Source organism: Magallana gigas, chromosome 7 (assembly GCF_963853765.1).
Source record: "Magallana gigas chromosome 7, xbMagGiga1.1, whole genome shotgun sequence".
Taxonomy (NCBI): domain Eukaryota; kingdom Metazoa; phylum Mollusca; class Bivalvia; order Ostreida; family Ostreidae; genus Magallana; species Magallana gigas.
The window spans coordinates 4,092,661-4,113,451 of record NC_088859.1 but is presented as its reverse complement, the minus strand read 5'-3'; the positions used below and the strand labels follow the sequence as shown (position 1 = coordinate 4,113,451).

General features: G+C 37.3%; 3 protein-coding genes across 8 annotated transcripts; 1 reads left to right on the top strand and 2 right to left on the bottom strand.

Moving 5' to 3' along the window:
• Positions 1-2,680: 2,680 nt before the first annotated feature.
• On the bottom strand, positions 2,681-13,909 carry LOC105318490 (transportin-1). 4 transcript variants are annotated; one of them, XM_011415656.4, is made up of 22 exons: positions 13,752-13,909; positions 13,404-13,479; positions 12,929-13,185; positions 12,570-12,700; positions 12,365-12,446; positions 12,113-12,235; positions 11,596-11,775; positions 11,360-11,464; positions 11,162-11,222; positions 10,731-11,056; positions 10,410-10,559; positions 10,226-10,300; positions 10,014-10,100; positions 9,778-9,885; positions 9,426-9,632; positions 9,224-9,311; positions 9,008-9,106; positions 6,141-6,236; positions 5,650-5,725; positions 5,368-5,542; positions 5,097-5,218; positions 2,681-4,862 (listed from the first exon to the last, which is right to left on the bottom strand). In XM_011415656.4, exons 1-21 carry the CDS (start codon positions 13,863-13,865, stop codon positions 5,111-5,113), a joined length of 2,724 nt encoding a protein of 907 aa, XP_011413958.2. In that variant the 5' UTR covers positions 13,866-13,909; the 3' UTR covers positions 2,681-4,862; positions 5,097-5,110. The 4 variants fall into 4 exon arrangements, with proteins under 4 accessions (XP_011413958.2, XP_011413960.2, XP_011413959.2 ...); XM_011415658.4 differs by having other exon boundaries at positions 9,450-9,632; XM_011415657.4 differs by having other exon boundaries at positions 9,426-9,608.
• Positions 6,243-7,975, bottom strand: LOC136270310 (zonadhesin-like). Its single transcript, XM_066067633.1, has one exon. The coding sequence runs from the start codon at positions 7,973-7,975 to the stop codon at positions 6,677-6,679; it is 1,299 nt and encodes a 432-aa protein (XP_065923705.1). The 3' UTR covers positions 6,243-6,676.
• A 249-nt stretch (positions 13,910-14,158) lies between the features above and the next one.
• Positions 14,159-20,350, top strand: LOC105318489 (uncharacterized). Of its 3 annotated transcripts, none has more exons than XM_011415654.4 (9): positions 14,159-14,311; positions 14,591-16,008; positions 16,302-16,487; positions 16,621-16,767; positions 16,958-17,065; positions 17,819-17,916; positions 18,767-18,840; positions 19,139-19,530; positions 19,819-20,350. In XM_011415654.4, the coding sequence occupies exons 2-9, from the start codon at positions 14,658-14,660 to the stop codon at positions 19,926-19,928; spliced, it is 2,466 nt and encodes an 821-aa protein (XP_011413956.3). In that variant the 5' UTR covers positions 14,159-14,311; positions 14,591-14,657; the 3' UTR covers positions 19,929-20,350. The 3 variants fall into 3 exon arrangements, with proteins under 3 accessions (XP_011413956.3, XP_011413957.3, XP_065922927.1); XM_011415655.4 differs by having other exon boundaries at positions 14,197-14,315; XM_066066855.1 differs by lacking the exon at positions 14,159-14,311 and adding an exon at positions 14,342-14,449.
• The last annotated feature ends 441 nt before the right edge of the window (positions 20,351-20,791 follow it).

The following is a 20,791-nucleotide window of genomic DNA, read 5'->3' as shown; positions in this document are numbered from 1 at the left end:
GAAAATTTAAAATCAATTAAAAGAAAAATATTGAATATTTGTTTATGGAGGGTATCCCTTTTTTACCGGGAGATTTTCACAGGAATAAAAACAGATTTCTAATGGAGATTTGTAATTGAATAATCTGATATCTTTTTCCCATTCGGAAGAGTCTCAGAACACCTTAACATGATTTTCTATTGATATCATATGGGTATCAGAGTTCAAAATTCACTATATATACCGGTATACATCTCAAAAAATGCAAGTTAGAATTTCCAAATTGCAAAGTTAAAATTTTTGTTACTCGCAAAAATTTATGATGTACTACTGTATACAGGGAAATATTCGCCCGTTTTATTTTCGTCCCTTTCGCCTCTTTTGTCAGCGGGCAAGTACTGCGCAAACATTAACTAACCTCATGCGGAACGATATTATTTTCATGAAATGTAAAAAATTGATAAAGGATGAAATGTGTACATTTATAGGTAGGTCATACAGGTAAACAGTCTCAACTTCTCGGGCACTGCTAGCTCACATCACGACGGATAGTAAAACATAATGTATTTAAATCAAATTCTATAAAAATAAATAAAAAGGGGGGGGGGGGGTGTCATGAACGACTATGTAATACATTCCACAGGTGCATGAGAACGGGACCCCCCCCCCCCCCACCCACAACAACATTCACCCCACATTCCCCCGTTATTTTTTCATCATTTATTTTTTTTTAATTATATGTTGATGTATTGTATGCTACACTAAAAATTCAAAATTAACGCGAAACAAGCTATATATAAAAAATATACCAGTGGTACCGGTATATATTTTTTTATACATAGCTTATTTCGCATTAATTGTGATTTTTTTTTCTAGTGCAGCATACATCAACTTATAATTAAAAAAATAATTGATGAAAAAATAACTCGGGAATTTGGAGGGGGGAATATGGGGGGGGGGGGGGGGGGGGTCCCGTCCCCAAGCACCTGTGATACATTCGAGGTGGTTTCGAGCTCTGTTGGAAAGGTCGGAGAGTTGCGAAAGTCGTATTTTTAAACGGTTACTATAGAATAACATATTTCAATTGTATGATTCAATGCATATACATGGATGTTATTTCATTGAGGTTAGAAAGTGCACATTTCCAATAGAAACCGGTGTCGTTGTCTAATAGTAGCCGTAACATACGGCTTATCGAGTAAAATCGTCATGTTTTTATACAAACATAGAAAATGGATAATTCTTGCAATCAAACTATTCTGTGTACAAATATTAAGAAATCAGTCGCTTCAATTTAAAAAAAAAACTTTGATTTTGGCGCAATCATGTCCAAAAACTTAATTCGACTGCACATGTGCCCAAATCAACGACAGTTATTCACGAAGTTTTAAGTCAATTCTTCATCTTGTATGTAGGTAGCTGGATATTTTAGTGTTGAAATGTGTGTTACGTTCCGTAAGGGTTGTCAAGTTTGCAGGTTAATTAAAATCTTTGAGAAAATGAGCATTTTGTTCAATCTGAAAAGAAAAATACTTACTGTGTCGGACATCTTTTTCAGCTAGTAACCGTATAATTTTCGAATAGAAACAGCGAACGTCGTTTTTTTACGGATAGCAACCGTTTAGGTACTACAACGTGAATAAATAAGTATGAAATATTGGATAGTAAACTAATCAATAAACTTATGTGTCTTGGTAAGAGGGACAAGAAAGATAAACGATAGAATTTACAAGGGGCTTCAATCAGATTGAATCAAATATTGAAGGCTTTCAAGAAGCGCATTTGGAAGTTGCAATTGTAGATCATGCATTTCAATTAGAATTATTTAGATTGGTAAAGTTCTGGTTAATCATTTCAATGATTTTTATATCGATCTTTTCACAAATCAACTTTCTTAACACTATCCACATCTCCATTGATTTATTTTTTCAGGCAAAAATAACCCCATTATGCAAGATCACCCCCCCCCCCCCAAAAAAAAAATTACGATACAAAATATGTTTGTAGTCCATTTGCTCTTATTCAATACTAATTGCACTATGTGGTTTTATTGCAAAGCAGAAATGAAAAAATGAGAGAGAGAGAGAGAGAGAGAGAGAGAGAGAGAGAGAGAGAGAGAGAGAGAGAGAGAGAGAGAGATTAAGCTGGGCTCATGTTGGTGACAAATAAAATTGTAATTGACAGAATTTTGTTGTTGATTCTAGGTATAAACAAGTTCTAATTTCACCATGCTTACATGGATGGTGCATCTTATGATACTTATGTACTCGACAGGCTTGAATGCTGAATCTAAGCCATAAGTTTTGGATGCTGTACAAGGTTATGGTTTTTGAAGCAGGTGCCCTCTTATGATTATATCTTACTTCTTGCCCAACTTCACCAAACTTGCAAAGATGGCGTTTCTAATGATGCTTACACTTGACAGGCTTAAATACTGAATCTAGTACATGTATATCGTTAATATGTACCAGGTACTTCAAAATTGGCTCTTGCACATCAGGTGCTGAAGCTGTTAAATGCATTAACCACATGCAGTTCTTAAGGTCACAGTTTAATCCAAGTACTGGTACTCTTAAATCCTAGTTACATCAGTGTCTAATTTTTATTAATAAAAAAAAATACCAGAAGATCAAGGCCAAATTTCATGGGAATGAAAGTAAACTGACATCATTAAACTTTAAAAAAAATTCAACAAGACTGGTTTCCCAATTATTCAGAAGTTTTATTGCATGCAAAGTAAAACAGTTAATGTAACAAGTATGCTTTTAGTTTTCCTCAAACGAATGTGAGAACATGTTAACACGACAATAAAAAAAATAACACAGCAAAACTTAGTAAAATAATAAAAAAAAATCTGATCACAGAGAGAAAAATAAAGAACCAATATGAAGCAACCCCATTTACACAGTGAGCTCCCTTGTTTATTAATTTACATGAGCTCCCTTTACAACATCATCAACCTTGATGTATAAAACCCCTAAAAATATCAACTACTGCTGGAATGTGGTACATGTAACACTCTGCAAAAACTTAAAAATATATCACAGTCCATTCCCTCAAACCCAACTTCAAAACAATTTTGTCACATAATTCAAGGATTTTTTTAATCACATCAAAATATTTAAAGTAACTAAACTTAAAGTAGCATTTTTCAAAAATCACATCTAAATATTCAAAGTATCTTAACTTCAAAGGCAATGTTAAGATACTCCAAAAAAGTTTCTTGTAATAAAACATATTATACTTCAAAAATTGAAAACTTTCAGACGATTTTTTACATACATTTGTCTTGAAGTATAATTTTGATGATAATAAACCCTTACAGTATAATAACCAACACCAATTACACAGTAATTAATTGTTGAAATACATGTAGATCTTACTACATTTCCAAGAAAAAGTTAATCCAGTACTTCATTAAAAAAAAACCTAAACAGATAAAAACTCTAAATAATAAATTCTAATTAAAAATAGGTGTAAAAAAGATTGCTTCACATTGGCACAATTGACGTAGAGAGCGAGCACTCGGTAGACAATTGTGATCTTATCACTGACTGTTGCATCTACACCACATTAGTGTATTCCTCTCACCATGCTAGAGTTATTTCCCTTTCAGAATACACCTGTTCGTGTCCTTGAACTGAAGGATGACACTATGACACGACCTTGACCTCGTCAATCACTGACTGTCTGCATCCAGACATAGGAAATAGGCTTTGGCATTCAGATGCACATAAAAAAAATGGGCGCTTGATCTTGCACTAAAAAACGGATTACAGGAGGTTGCTGTTTGAGACGCAAGGTTTTAATCCATGAGAGCGAAATGAATCAGTCAGATGTTTTAAAACTGTAAATAACGCAGGACTACCAATTTACACATAATCGAACATGACTAGCTAGTGTACTAGTTCAGCTGTGATATTTCTTTCCAAATTCTTTGAAAGCAAATTTTTAAAACACATAAAAATAGGATTATTTGGAAGCATTATGTATAATTTAGATTGAAATTCATGGACTGGATTCATCCTCTCATGGATTGTACAAGAAACATTGAAAAGCTGAAGAAAACGTTTAATCCTAACCAATTCAGTGTCCTTACTATCTCAGTGCTCGACTGATTTTAACACGCAGGGTTTGGAGTTCGACTATTTTTAAACATTTCGGAATTTATTTTATGTTTTTGCCGAATTTCAAACAAGACATGAATGATAACATGAAAAAATTAATCTATTTTCACCTGCAATAATAATCATGATTTCAACTCAATCAAACCAAGGACACTGAAAAATAGTAAATGGGGCACACCATGGGAACTGAACAATATAAAATTTGCTAACCTGCTGACAACATTATCACTTTTGCTTACATAATTTGGCAAAGACAAACAGTTTATAGGTAATTCAGACTGGAAGAAACCCTGCAACAACATTTCCTAAGAACTCTTACATTACAGCTAATTTGGAAGGGTCATCATGAGCACACAGCAACAGACATTACACACAATACCCCTATGGTGCACCCCACTACTGTAAACTCTTAACAATTTCAAGCACTGAAATGAAGGATTTTGTTGTTTGTTACATGTTGCTATAGGAACACAGATCAATATACTGACAAAGTTTGGGCATGCAATCTACAGATAACGTCTAACAATCCCTGTTTTTGCGCGATGTTGAGATATGAAGATTTTTCTCAATAGCCCTCCCGATTACGCGACCCACCCTCCGCGATTTGGCCTGCTGCACGCCCCCATTAGGAGCGTCGCCTATTGGCAGCGAGACCTATGAGCTGGCCCTCCCCAGACGCGATGCCAACCCCGAGCTGGACCCCGTAGTGCCTTATGGGATATCCCTGACAGCACTTTCCCTTTTTCCCCTTTGGACCTGAAAAATAAGAAGGTATTTTAGCATCCTGCACATAATTTTATGGAATATTCCCATTTATGGGACCTCAAAGAAGGAAAATTATTTCAAAAATTATTAAATTTAAAATTTTTGGTTAACATCAATTGAAGCTGTTTTAAATATCTATTATAGCATTGAACCAAGAAAAGCTGTCTTCAAAATCTATTCTTTTGTACGTTTATAATGAAGTATGAACAGGTAGATTAAGGTTACCTGTAAGGATCAGGTCACACATTGTAATGCATGGCGAGACGCTCCCGCAATGGCTGCGGAAACTGGTCAGAAAACTTGGTCCAGTTGTCTTCACCAACTTGATTTTTAAACCCATGTAATATCTGAAAAAATAACAAACCAATGACTTACAACTACATGTAGAATTTGGATCTCATACTTAATAACATACATTTCAAGATAATAAGAGAATAAAATTCTTTGATTCAAAGCTAAAAATAATGAATCCCTGAAAGTCCTAGACTGTACGTACCTTAAAGAACATTTCTTTGAGATCGGCCTTTGGCTGAGACCATGATGCAATAGCGTCACAAAAAAAGATAAAGTCTTGAACAACCCCGCCGGGGTTCACATTGATCATGTGACACACACCACGGAAAGCAGAGTCTTTTTCTTCGTTGTCACGTATGTTACGCAGTGATGTACACCTGATAAAATAAAAGTGTCATGATGACGTAGTTTAAGCTACACAAGAAGTGAAGCAAAACACCAAAATAAATGAATACCCCAAAAATAAGCTGACAAAAACATTTACCATTGCCTAATGAATTGGTGAAGAGTAGGAGCCACTTCCTGGGGACAAACAAGCCCCAACCGACCAATCGTAATGGCTGTTGTAAAACGAAAACAAGAAAAGCAAATCAATAAAAGCTGTGGATCAACAAAACAAAAACAAACCAACCAGAATTCAGACACAAGTTGAAATTTATGATATACATATAAATGTACAACATGGCAATTGACAATGTTTAAAATCTAGTGAAAAGAAATTCATATAAAAAAGAGACATGATGCTAAACCAATAAAACTATAGTTAACAAATTTCAGTGAATACAAGACAAATACTAGGATATAAATGTGAAAAATCCCTAAGCTATATATAGCTAATTTATGCATATATATATGTACGAAGTGTAATAGTATATAAAGTTGAAGACCATATATCAGACAAGGCATGTACTATTAACCTACAAACTCCATAGTGATAAGAAGTGAAGCAGAGGTAATGCGAGGTCGAGTGTGTACCTGTATTTTCCAGTAAAGTCTTTGGAGTGTTTGGCCGATTGATGATTTCAATTAGTGGAGCAAGAACCATGCTGATGTAGGGCTGCATATCGCTTCCTGAAAAGTTGTCAAATCAAACATCAACATACAAATAATACAAAGTCCTCCCACATAAAATACAGTACTAGACAGAGACGTTTCCTCAGACAGTACGAATACTAGCTACAGTCACTGTACAGTCCTGAGCTGTTGTTAACATCATTGTGACGTCTCATCAATAGCAATCTATATAAATGTTCTTTTTTTGAAAAAACATAAGAATCAAAATTAATATTTGAAGAAAACTACAATTAGTCGACATTGGTTAGGTAAGTAAATGTATACTTTCTTGACATCACAGTGCAAATTTCAAAACATATATAAATATAATTATATACAAGGTCTTTGAGTAAATATTACATTTGCTCTCATCTCAATAAACAACTAACACAGGGTAAATAAACAATGAAAGATATTCCACTTCCCTTGATTTAATGAAATTGCTACATTGCGTACTTTTACTGTGAATGATAAAAATAACTACAAACAGGAGGGAACAAAATCAAAGTAAAGAGACATGTGGGACTTAGTTTCTCTCTATCACATTTATCATATGTACACGGTCTCCAGCCTCTAGTCTCTGGGTGTACAGATCTAGTCTCTAGGTGTACAAATCTAGTCTCTGGGTGTACAGATCTAGTCTCTGGGTGTACAAATCTAGTCTCTGGGTGTACAAATCTAGTCTCTGGGTGTACAGATCTAGTCTCTGGGTGTATAGATCTAGTCTCTGGGTGTATATATCTAGTCTCTGGGTGTATATATCTAGTCTCTGGGTGTATAGATCTAGTCTCTGGGTGTACAAATCTAGTCTCTGGGTGTACAAATCTAGTCTCTGGGTTTATAAATCTAGTCTCTGGGTTTATAAATCTAGTCTCTGGGTGTATAGATCTAGTCTCTGGGTGTACAAATCTAGTCTCTGGGTGTATAAATCTAGTCCTTGGGTGTATAGATCTAGTCTCTGGTTGTATAAATCTAGTCTCTGGGTGTATAGATCTAGTCTCTGGGTGTATAGATCTAGTCTCTGGTTGTACAAATCTAGTCTCTAGGTTTATAGATCTAGTCTCTGGGTGTATAGATCTAGTCTCTGGGTTTATAAATCTAGTCTCTGGGTGTATAAATCTAGTCTCTGGGTGTTCAAATCTAGTCTCTGGGTGTACAAATCTAGTCTCTGGGTGTATAGATCTAGTCTCTGGGTGTACAAATCTAGTCTCTGGGTTTATAAATCTAGTCTCTGGGTGTATAGATCTAGTCTCTGGGTGTATAGATCTAGTCTCTGGTTGTACAAATCTAGTCTCTGGGTGTATAGATCTAGTCTCTGGGTGTATAGATCTAGTCTCTGGTTGTACAAATCTAGTCTCTGGGTGTACAGATCTAGTTTCTAGGTGTATAAATCTAGTCTCTGGGTGTATAAATCTAGTCTCTGGGTGTATAAATCTAGTCTCTGGGTGTACAAATCTAGTCTCTGGGTGTATAGTCTCTGGGTGTATAGATCTAGTCTCTGGGTGTATAAATCTAGTCTCGGGGTGTATAAATCTAGTCTCTGGGTGTACAAATCTAGTCTCTGGGTGTATAGTCTCTGGGTGTATAGATCTAGTTTCTAGGTGTATAAATCTAGTCTCTGGGTGTATAAATCTAGTCTCTGGGTGTATAAATCTAGTCTCTGGGTGTATAGTCTCTGGGTGTATAGATCTAGTCTCTGGGTGTATAAATCTAGTCTCGGGGCATACAAATAAATTACAGTCAAGATACACATCCATACAAGGTACTTGTTTACAAAACAAAGAGCTAAAGACGTCAACTCAGACAGTACGAATACCAGCTACAGTCAGTGTTATTCCTGAGCTATTGTTAACATCATTGCAACGTCTTTGGAGTTAGCTAACTACGAAACCGGTCAATTAAATGAACAAATCAAGAATAAATAATCTCCGACATCAATACATCAAAATACTGTAAAATAAACAAAGTGTGCCATAACCATATTTCAGAATATCGAGTTCTCTTAGGGTGTACTGGCTTCCTGCTGTGGTTGAATCCACAAACACCCAATTAGAATTACTGGTATCATGTAAATAAGTAAACCTGTATCACTCACCCTACTGGTACCATGTCAACAAGTAAACCTGTATCACTCACCCTACTGGTACCATGTCAATAAGTAAACCTGTATCACTCACCCTACTGGTACCATGTCAACAAGTAAACCTGTATCACTCACCCTACTGGTACCATGTCAACAAGTAAACCTGTATCACTCACCCTACTGGTATCATGTCAATAAGTAAACCTGTATCACTCACCCTACTGGTACCATGTCAACAAGTAAACCTGTATCACTCACCCTACTGGTATCATGTCAATAAGTAAACCGGTATCACTCACCCTACTGGTACCATGTCAACAAGTAAACCTGTATCACTCACCCTACTGGTACCATGTCAACAAGTAAACCTGTATCACTCACCCTACTGGTACCATGTCAACAAGTAAACCTGTATCACTCACCCTACTGGTACCATGTCAACAAGTAAACCTGTATCACTCACCCTACTGGTACCATGTCAATAAGTAAACCTGTATCACTCACCCTACTGGTACCATGTCAACAAGTAAACCTGTATCACTCACCCTACTGGTATCATGTCAATAAGTAAACCGGTATCACTCACCCAACTGGTATCATGTCAATAAGTAAACCTGTATCACTCACCCTACTGGTATCATGTAAATAAGTAAACCATCACTCACCCTACTGGTATCATGTAAATAAGTAAACCTGTATCACTCACCCATCTTGATGGAGATTTCACCAATAGCCCAGGTAGCATTATTGCACACAGATATGAACTCTGGATTCAAGTTGGATCCAAGAATTGGCATAAAATCAACTAAAAACAAATCAACAATTATAATTTTATTTTTAACATGTAATCATTTATGGCAAAGAAATGTCACGAGGGCAATGATTTAAGAAGAAGTAATATTGATGACATTGCTTTACTTACCTATACAAGGTTTAACATGCTGGAAACACGCTTTGGTCAGATCTCCAAGCAAAGCAAACGAGCTCTGTCGTACCTCAGGCATGGGATCCTGTAAAACCAACACAGTTCACTTCCTTTCCAACACTTTCATATTCAACACACAGTAAAGCAAATATATCAGACAGAAAGCCATGCAATGTAATCCGTGTAGAAGTAAACCCACCAAGGGACATAAGTGACAGTCTACCTGCATGCACTGGAAGAGGAGCTTCAGGATGTTACTGCTGGCCACCAGGCCCTCGATGTGGTGCTCCAGTCCCTCCGCCAGCCCGCTCAACAGGTCCAGCGCCACAATCATGAAGTCCTTGTCTGGGGGGTCGTACTGGTCAGGCTGGTTAATGTTGGCCTGAGGAAAAGAGGTCAGATTTCTCTGTTTAACTTGCACATCCATGATGCACAACCAGTTTTTTCCACATGTAATATCAATATAAATGAATCGTGTTTAACATGTTTATAATATTATCAAGTAATTAAGTGAGACATCTCCTGATGGTGACAACATGTACATCGCTTACAAAGTTCTGGTTTAGGGTCTGTTCCACCAGATTAACACATCTCTGGTAAACTGGTTCACAGTACGGCAAAAATCCAGACTGCAAGGCTGTGGCCACACTGGACAGGCACTAAAAGAGGGTAGAGAATTTGTAAACCATTGCACAGAAAATCATTATATATGTTGGTAAGAGACTCGGTTAACCTCAGCTCAAAGATAAAGTTCTTTTTTAAGTATTAGCAATCACTGAAAACCTACCTCTAACAGTGGAAATAAGTCCTTGTCTTCATCCTTCAGAATATTCCATTTCTGAATTAATGGGGGCATCAGCATGTTCACATACTCCTAAAAGAGATACATATAAGCTTATATAAAATTCCTTCCCTTTTTTTTTTCCTACTCAGATATGAAAATTAATCTTTGATATATGCAGAAATACATGTATGAAGAAGGTGGAACAAAATAATTACTGGTTTGTTGAGGTGATGTCCCACTGAGTCGGCCAGTGTTCCTATTGCATCATACAGGATCAACAGGTTCTTGTGCTGTAAAGAAGTCACAAAAATGTTCAGTATCTCAATATTGTGATAAAATAATTGGACTCTATTGGTTTACTTCCATGTGTATTATGAAGAAAGACAACAAGTCTGTTACCTGGTACTTGCTGAAGGCGTACACCAACGTCTCCAGAATAAAACCCAGATAGGGAACCAGTTCAGTGCACGCTTCCTCCTCCAAAGTCGCGAAAGCTGAGCAAGCAGCCTCCTGAACTCGCTTGTTGGCGTCCAGCACTCTCTTCAACAGCTAGAAAGTTAAAAGTTTCTTTTACAAGTAAAAACTTCAGATTGTTGACCTGTTACTGACTGCTATCATGAAAGTTTTAAGGTACAAAATTTGCATTACTATTTGATGCTGACCTGTCATGAAAGTTTAAGGTACAAATCTCTTTTTGTTAATTGTTAATCTGTTACTGACCTCTGTCATAAGGGGTTTGAGGTACATCTCATGTGGCTGGCCGACAACCCAGTGAGCGTAGCGACTGAGGGTCCAGCAGGTGATGGAGCGGACTAGGGCCTTCTTGTCACTCAGACAGCCAATCAGATAAGGCGTCAGTTCTGGCAGGTGGGGGATCATTCCGTTCATACAGCCCTCAGCAATAGCCCCCAACACCAAGATTCCCGACTCTTTTACTTCCCAGTTTGCATGGAACAAAGTCTCCTTCAAGATTGGAAGCAGTGTTGGTAGAATCTCCTCACGGAACACATTAGCCAACACATCTAGCGCTGCAGCGGAGCACTTCCCTGTTAATAAATCATAGTTATGCTCAAGTTAGTTCCAGAAAAAATAGGAAAAGCAAATTATAACATAAGTTCAGATATAATGAGGAATAAAAAAAAGAGACTTACTGAGGTTCCAGTCAGAGAGATTGTCATCATCATCAAATCCATCATCAGACCCCTCACCATCCTGTCAACATAGATCATTGATTATGCTTTCTTTCCAACAAAATATAGATACATCAGCTACTTGCCCTTTCCAACAATAGTGCATACATATTGTCACATTTTGTTTCATGTAATTAACTGATTCCCCCCACTACTAACCTCGTCTCCCTCCTGGTGTTTCTGGGTGTGGGAACGAGATTTATGAAACCTGGGCTTGATGTCCGACTCCTTGTCTGGGATCATCTCATCCTCTTCAACATCACCCTGTCAGATAAGAGTATAGTGGTTAAAAGAACTGACAAAGGGATGAGAAAATCATCATCAAAATTCAAGATACTTTAAGGATTGAAGACCTCTTGCTTTAAGAATTTCTGATGTTACATGTATTTGATTACCTTCAGAAGAATAATGTCGATCTCTGAGTACCTCATACCCTTGACGAGGATTGGGATGAGGCGTTCAATGTGAGGCTGTAGTACCTCCTTACAGATTGGTTGCTCGGCCAGAGAGAGCCAGAACTCGCACGCCTCCAGGGCCACCGAATCATCGTCATCCTGGGTCCTAAGCATCATGTACTGCAACAAGAACACAGGGTTAATAATACACAAATCAAACAAGCACCTATGCGGGAATTTTTCAATCTACAGTAAAACACAGTTTTAATGAACACGCTTATGATTTGACGCTTACAGCGAAGTGATTTTCATTCCCTGTGACTTTCTTACATATTGTAATCTTGACGGATATAACAATTACGCTTATAACGAAGTAAAATCGCCCGTCCCTGGCACTTTATTATAAGCGTGTTTTATTGTATACACAAACGGATTTTTAACCTGTGCAAATAAAGAACTTTTCTAGAAGAAAAATTTCAGGATAGAATTAAAGAAGGAGGTTTGAAACCGCCACTACCTCAATGATGCTGTTGATGTGGGGAATCAGTCGGTCCATGCGAACCTCCACCAGCATGACTAGGGCTCTACACACATTCTTCCTGACCTCCGTGTCTTCGTCCGTAGCCAGGAAAAACAGGTTCTACAACATAACCAAAAAGTGTCAAACATCAAATGCCTAGTCAATACCAGAAATGTTTAATCTTAATGGGAATCTTTAGAAATTTATCCTTCATTTGAAATTACAGATGGGAGAGGGGACTGGGTTTACCTCAATAAAGCTGTCAATGTGGACCATCAAAGCCTGGGTCCTGCTGATGATAAACTGGTTCACACAGGCAATGGCATGAGACCTGTTAAGAAAAAAACACTCTCAAATCAAATGCAATCAACTTGTAAAATTCAAGAATATATTAATCCTTATTCCAAAAATCAAATTTCAATCATAAAATGATGGTTTTTAAAAGTTTCCATACCTGATTTTGGCACTGTTGTGCTTAAAAAACTGTAGGAACTTTGGGATGAGGACATTGAGGGGCCTGGAGCTGTCATTGTCCAGATCCTCAGCGGTGTCCTCACAGATCTTTTGTAATGCACCAAATGCTCCCTGGAAAAGACACATTAAATTGTAGTGTACAGTAATAGAATGACAAATATTACAGTGCTTCATTCAGCTGTCTTTAATATTCAACACTCTTTTATACAGTAATTTTCTAAATTCAATCTTTTATTTACATTTCATTACAAATTTTTATGATTTAGAACATGCCCTTGCCCAATTTCTGTTAGCTAATGCTAAACTTACGATGAGCCACAACATCTATCTTCTACTTACCTCGCACACATTATAATCTTCAGAGTCCAGGCAATTACAAAGAGTAGGCAGGAGCTCAGACCAGTTGCGCAATTCTCCTTTGGCTACTATTGTTGTAATCAGGATTCCAATGGTGGCACGGATTAGCGGGGAGGGGTTCCCTATGCTGGACAGGCATTCCGCCTTTATGAAGCTGGTCACCTCTGGAGGGAACTTCTCAAAGTGTGCTTTCACATTATTCTTCAGAATCAGTCCACTCAATGACCGTGTAGGTTCATCTAAATAAGAAAAATGAATAATTTCCACTATCCAACTTTTTACAAGCTTTTATTTCAATATGAAGCAGTGATAACTTGAATAGAGAGAGACTGTCTTGGATAGATTTTTCAGCAACACATCATGATTTTATACTAACTATCACAAGAAATAAAGATAGTCATCCAATGATGTAAATAAATAAAACTAGACAGCAAACAAAAGGTAAAACAATACATACCCTCTGTTGTTAATTTTGTGAGAACAAAAATCAAGTAATTGTTGAAATCTGGATACTTGTTCAATTCCTCTAATTTCTAGGATCAAGATAAGGAAACTAAATATTGATACATCATGATCAACTATTTGATGTGACATTTTGTGTCTCCACTAACAGCCTTACAAGCATTACATATACATATACATATTACATAACACTTAATTAACTGACAATTTCAGTATGGATATTTAAAAAAAATGCAAAATCATTCAAGTGAACAACACGTGCCAATCTGTGACGAAAGAAAAGAGTCTCCTTTCATAATCACTTCAGCTTCAAGTAATTGTACATGAAATAAAACAAGGATACTTGTTGCACATTTCGCTGGGTCGCAGTGTCAGGGGACTGAGATTCTTTTAATAATTGCAAGATTTGGCGGAGTCCATTTTCCTCCGGCTGCCACGCCATCTTGCTTTGACCCATTCAGGGGGAGAGAATTAACTAATAGCCGAAATTGCTGCTGAAAACTAACTGTAAACGCCGCGACAAAATAAAATATGAAAAAATTAGTAGGCAGATTCTTTGTTTTCTATTTTATTAAACTTTAATTATTATTTTAGTTCATTTCTTCGAACATTAAAAAAGAAAAGAAAATCCAATGCTTATGCTTATGCTAATAGACGTAAAAAGACAATTGCGCATTATTAATTTGCTATCAAATAAATTAACGAAGGATTTAATTAGAAAAAATAGTCAATTATTCTTTTGAGAAAACTTTTTGAGAGTTTGATTTAATTATAAGTAAAATTTGGCCTTCCATTGCATTAAAAATAATTATTGTCGTAACTTTGAAACATTCCGATCTTCACCGGATATTGCCGAATCTAAGATGCCATTTGTAAACAAGCCAAAATGGAGGATTTAGTGAAGTAGGTATATAATATTTTTTTATTGGTTTTAACATATTGATCGCTTCGGAGAAGCGTGTCATTATATCCAAAATATCAGGGACTTGTGTTTTCTATTCCAAGACGTGCTTTACTGTTTACCCCTTCTTATTATCATGGGTTAGTCTTGCATAATAAGAACAGGTGAAATTTTTACAGCGTTCAGTATCTGTTTATTTATTGACCAGAACGCTCAGTATCTGTTTATTTATTGACCAGAACGCTAGTGAACTCGACTACGATAAACTGTTTATCTTGTAGGGTCAAATGTAAAGATATGTGATTCAAGTCATTAAAAGAAACAACAGCCAGCAGCAAACAACCAAATATGAAGCAAAAGGAGATAAGGCCGCTATTGGAGGGCAATGAGCTTTACCCTACAGGGATAGCACCAGTGAAAGGATGGGGAAAGATGTACGTCCCCGAAGACAAGGTGCAGATTGATGATGATTTTGAGGAGGAGATTCTGATGACGGAGCGTCGCCGTAAAAGAAGAGTGTCTCTGTTATGGCAGGACTGCTTTCTTCTGATTCTGGACTTTCTACAGTTCTTGGCCATTTATCAGTCCATGGCCCTCAGATGGACATGGCCTAAGGAATGGCTGTCAAATACTTACTTTGTCTTCCTCTTTAATCTTGATGTGTATGAATTTGTAAAGCTGCACTCGGGTGTGTATGCCAGTGTACAGAATTACAACACTCCAAGCGCTTCAGTTCCTGTCCAGTTTTCGGCTATATCCATTGGCTGGCTTGTGGTCATTCTGATGCTGGCTGCTGTATATCCCATCATATACGGAGTCCTGTGGTACAGAAAGAGTCCCGCACTAATGACCAAAATGGCCTACACTAGACGTGTGTATGTTGTGATCCTACAGGCTCTCACCCTCCCTCTGGCTACCTATGTAGGTCACGTCTTCCAATGTACGGACACCGACAGAGTGGACGTGATGAATGATCTGAAGTGTTTCTATGGCATCCACTGGCTGTATGTCACCTTTGGCCTGGCCATTTTGCTGTTTCTATTTGTTCTGTTCCCTGTTTACATGGTGTATATCACCAGATCGGAATCGGTAGGGTCCTGTCCAAAGCACCACGAATCGTTCCTTCTTCTGAAAGAAACGGAGTACAAAGTAGGACTCAACAAATCCTGGCTGGTTGCAAACATGTTTGTCTTTTCTTCGTTTCGATTCTGGGGACTGTATCACAGAGCAGTGATGCAATGGTTAAAATTGGCCATCATCATCGCTTTTTGCGCTGGTTTTAACAACATTTCGAGCCAATCCCTGGCTGTGACTCTGCTCTTCTTTGGATATTTCTTGGCTTTTATTTTTGTTCGCCCCTATAGAATCATGATTTACAATATCATGATGTTGCTTTCGTTCCTCACTCTGGGCTGCCTCGGAATAATCGGGTCCATGGTGACTCGTTACAATGTGTACACCCTCTCCTCGCCCTGGCTCCTCCCCCAGTACTCCAGGTGGGTCCTGACCACCATCGTCACTAGCTGGGCGGTGTTTTGGTTCATGTTTCTGGTGTATTTGGTGGTCCGCAGCATTCTTTATCAGAAGAAGGTCATCGGGACCCCTGTGTGGCCGACCTTCTCCACCTCGGATAATGACCACCTGAGTCTACAGACAAAGAAGTTCCTCAAAACATTCCTCCATGCAAGATTTGTACTAGGTAGGTTTAAGTTACTTTAGAGAAGCCAATGTTATTGAAAATGGTTGTGTGAAATTCTTCATGTGATCAAATCTTATTTGAAAAATTTCTAGTACATGACTGTATGATAAATATTTGTAGTGTAGTAACAAAACAATGCTTTTATGGAAGACGAATGTTGGAAAATTTATGCTAAGTGAGAGCTAGTGATGTTAACATTTATCTTGATGCAGTGTTTATTTTGATATATACAAGATTACATTAAGTACAGGTATCAATCTTCTTGGTAATCAATATAATTCTTTCTATTCAAGAGAGGACCCAAAGAGGACCAGCACTGTTTGCCCCTGTTCACGACTTGTCCAGACAGATCCAGATACTGAATGCCTACTGTCGGGAGGCGGAGTTCCTTGGCGACGCTCTCCACGGAACAATGTGGGATCTCCTGGATGAGATGATTGAGATTCATGCAAAACTCGCTCAAAAATCTCTATTTGCTGGTATGTCCTGTTAATGTATTTGATAAATAATTGAAATGAAGGGAGTAAAGGTCATCCTTTTTACTGTCATGAGCATGAATAGAGGATGCAGAATTTAGAGATTTTTAACTGTTGTGAATTTTTGTTACTTCAGAGACAGTAAAAGAATCCATTAGGAAGACAGCCAATGAGTTTCTGTCTGTGATGCCACTGTTCAGTCAGCGCCTCGCTCAGCGGGACTATGACCTCATTCTAGTGTCGCCCATGAAGCGACGCATGCTCCTCAAGATGTACTGCATGGGTGAGTCAAAGAATTCTTAATTATGATCATCAGTAATCATGAGAATTATCTACAGCAATAGTTTAGCTCTCATTTATCATGAATAACACTTCCATTCAGATTTTGAAATAATTTAGAATATAGTCAATCTTAGATTGTTTTAAGCAAATGCACACTGAACTTGATATGCCTTTAACTTTGTCTGTGACAGGTGTGTTCCTGAATGGGCGAGCAGAGAAAGTAAGAAAGAACAAGATGTTTACACAGCCGGCCCTTCATAAGATCTGGCATGAAGAACCCTACAGTCTAAACTTGGAAGGCATGTTGCTAGTCAACTTTCATCATCCAAATGTTCAGTTTCAAATCTTGGCACCTATCTTTTAAAGGGGCATGGTCACGATTTTGGTCAAAAATTATTTTTTCGATTTTAATGTTTACAATGCTTCAGTAAGCCATTTTTAATAGGCAACCAAAATTTGAGTGTCATTTGATGAGTTAAAAGCGAGTTACAGAGCTTGCAATTCTTCGCTTTGTAAACAAAGCGCTTGTTTACATTTTGAATGTTGAAGTAAAAATTCCGGTTTTAGACCTAAGATGAATGTGTTAATCGTTAGGAACTGTTTATTTATGCTTAAAATGAATAATTAGATAGACAAACCAGCTTTAAAAAGATAATTTAATGGTATATTGAACCTATGAAAACAAAAACAAGGCACGAGCCTTGTTTACATGACAAAGAATTGTAAGCCCTGTATCTTGCTTAAAACTCAACGACTTGCACCCAAATTTCATTTGATCATTAGAAATGCATTCCTAAAGCATTGCAAATAATATAAACAGAAAAATAAAATTTGACCAAAATCGTGACCATGCCCCTTTAAGGCTATGAGTTGAGAATTGAAATTTGTGGTGAAAGCTGACCTTGTTTTGTACTGTCCAGAAGTCATTCTGTCTGTCATATTGTGAAGTATTACAATCCTCATTTGTTTTAAACAAAATAGAGAACTCACATAATAGTATATGTAAACATGTATTTGTTCATGTTGTGAGTTCTCTCCCTTTGACATTCCAGAAGAAGATGGTTACTATGAGGACCTGTACCCCGACCCAGTGGAGCTGAAGAGTGACAACTCATCTGTCGACCTCTCCATGGCAAGCTCAGAGTCAGAGGTAATCTGTCTTCTTGAAATCTATTTAAGGTTCCTCGACACCATGCAACTTTTACTTTTTAGGAAGGTATATCACAACATGGCATTTTCAACCCATTATGAAACTGTCACCAAAATTGGATGTCTATTGCTGTAGTGCAGTGGGTTTAGCTTTAGTCTATGAACCTGTAGGTCCCAAGTTCAAATAGAGCAGGGACTTTTTTTTTTGAACAGCAAACCATATTTAAAGGTTGATTCCCAAAAATGAACATTTTTTTCCTGTCATTTTCAAGTCGAATGCATGCTTCAGGGTTGTCTCTAAAAATTGAAGTAGAAGGAAGAAATAAAAAAGTAGAAGGGGAGGTCGGGGGGGTCTTGCTTATAGCTACATTGTGTTGAAATGCAATAATAAACGGGTAATTAAGGCATTACAGGCTGGGGAATTCCCCGCCTCCCGAGTCTTAGAGACAACCCTGATGCTTTAATTACATGTTTTTAAGGAGTATGAAAATTTGGACTTGTGTGCAAAACTTCTCCAGAGGGTGTGGAGGACCCTTTAGTGAGATACCAGTGGTCAAGAACCAATTAATTTATTACAGACTGAACATTGGTTATCTTACATATCATGATGGGTGTCCCAGTCATTTTTTTCTGATTCTCACTATCAATGTCTCTGTAGAACCCTCGCATATCTCAGAGTTTACCTTTACCTCTCTGAGTTTGAGAAAATGACATAGTACTGAGCCATAATTAGTCAGTTAATTAGTGTAAGTGTGACAGATGTGCAATAAAGAACTCTGTGAATGAATAATGATATTTTGTTGATATCAACCAAGAACCTCTAGAAAACCTTGATTTGCTTTGTTGTGTAGGAGGAGGAGGAGAACTTGTCTGGAGTCATGGACCAGCTCCAGGCAGAGGAGGAAATGGAGTTTGAACACCTCAGGTAAGAGATATTGTGTATATAACCAAGGTAAGACATACTCAGAACAATTCAAAGGTAAGATATACTGTGAATATAATAAAGGTAAAAGATACTCAAAACTTCTCAAAGGTAAGAGATACCGGTACTCAAAACACATCGAAGATAAGAGATACTCTAACTTGATTTTTCACACATTGTTAATATTCTATCATTTTAACTGCTTGATGTTGATGTAGTTTCTTTTGTACCGGTACATATTGTTAAACACACTTTCTTCTTCCAATATGGATTTTACATCATTCCCTCTATCTACTGACAGATGCCAGTTTCTCCCGGTCATTACTGAATCTTCTGACCAGACACCCCATGGATCCCCCTCTCCGAGTGGTAGTCGTCCCAGCACAGCCTCCCACAGTGGCATCAACAGACCAGTAAGTGGCACCTCCAGACAAGAGGAGGGGTTAACTGATCCAAACTCCAGACCTACGTCTGGATCACCCCGCCCTGCACCACAGATGTCTGGATCTGGGTCCCGTCCCCAATCTGCCACTATGAGTACCGGGCTAAGACAGCCACCGAGGTCATCACCAACTGGATCTAGACCATCATCAGGGAGGTCCGCCCACAGCAGTGTGTCAGCAGGGGGTCACAACAGAGAGGGCTCCAGTTATCTAAATGCTGGATTCCAAGAGGACACGCCCCCATCACATGGTAAGTAGTCTTTCATGTTTTGGAAGCTTGTGAGGTTAACTGAGGTATTGGATCCACTGTTAGATTGCTGCAGGAAAAAATGGTTGTAACCTATAGCTAGTCTCACATAGAATAAAAGCAAAAAGTATCTGGAACATGTTTTTGTCAAAAGAATTTGTAGGCATAATAAATTTGTTCACTATTAATGATGTACTGTTGAAATACATGTAGAAAATAATGTTTTACATTATTAGGAGATTTTTATGTTATGAATACAGCAATAAAGTTTAAGCTTGATTTTTTATTCAGGAAAAGGAGACACTGACAAGAACCCAGCAATGAAGAAATATGGGGATGCTAAGATTGTAGCAAAAAAGTTGAAGAAAAAGCGCAGCCGAAAACGAGATTCTGAGGCTTAATGATTGGCTAGTGAAGAACAAGATCAGCTATAGGCTGATGGTCGAGTGTTGTATGAAAGTGGCTGGTCCACTTTTCTATACTCAGCATTTTGCTTACGCATAGTAATGCATTCTTTGTGTATTTTATTACTGGTAATATTAATTTTCCGTCCAACATTCCTTATTTACAAGTACATCGTACATGTTTATTTTTATTTATTATTTTATATTCAATTTTTTTTATAAATTATTTCCAGTTGTAATTTTTCTTTGTAACAACATTCCTTTTTGATAGATTTATTGATTTTTAATACATTCATGTATCCATTTTTCTTGTTGATTATGAGCCAATATATGTGCAATTACAAGAACTGTGATTTTTGTTTTTTTGTTATCATAGTGTTAATTTACAAGTCTCTATTTCTATTTCATATGAACCAAGATACATGTATATTACATTGCTAAACAATATCTGTTGATCGCTATGAGAATGATCCTATTTCGAAACAAAAATCAATATATTTCATTATCAAAAAAATAAATATAGTAACAGTACTTTGTTTGTTTCATGTTTTGGCTGTCCGGCATTAGTTTTATTATGTACCGGTTTACACATCCTCTATAAAGGTTGCAACTCCATTTTATATTCCACAGACGGTCCTAGTACATTACTGTGTTCCAAGTCCAAAGTCTAGATAGCCATACAATATAACAGCTTGTGGTGAATCAATTGTCATTGATATTGATACCAACTGTACATCTACACAATATTTATTAATTATACAAGTACTGGTACATCAATGAAATCACGTCCTCATGTACCTGAGAAAATGGACAATTAACAAAAAATGTGAACCCCACAAAAATTACAAAATTGTACGTGT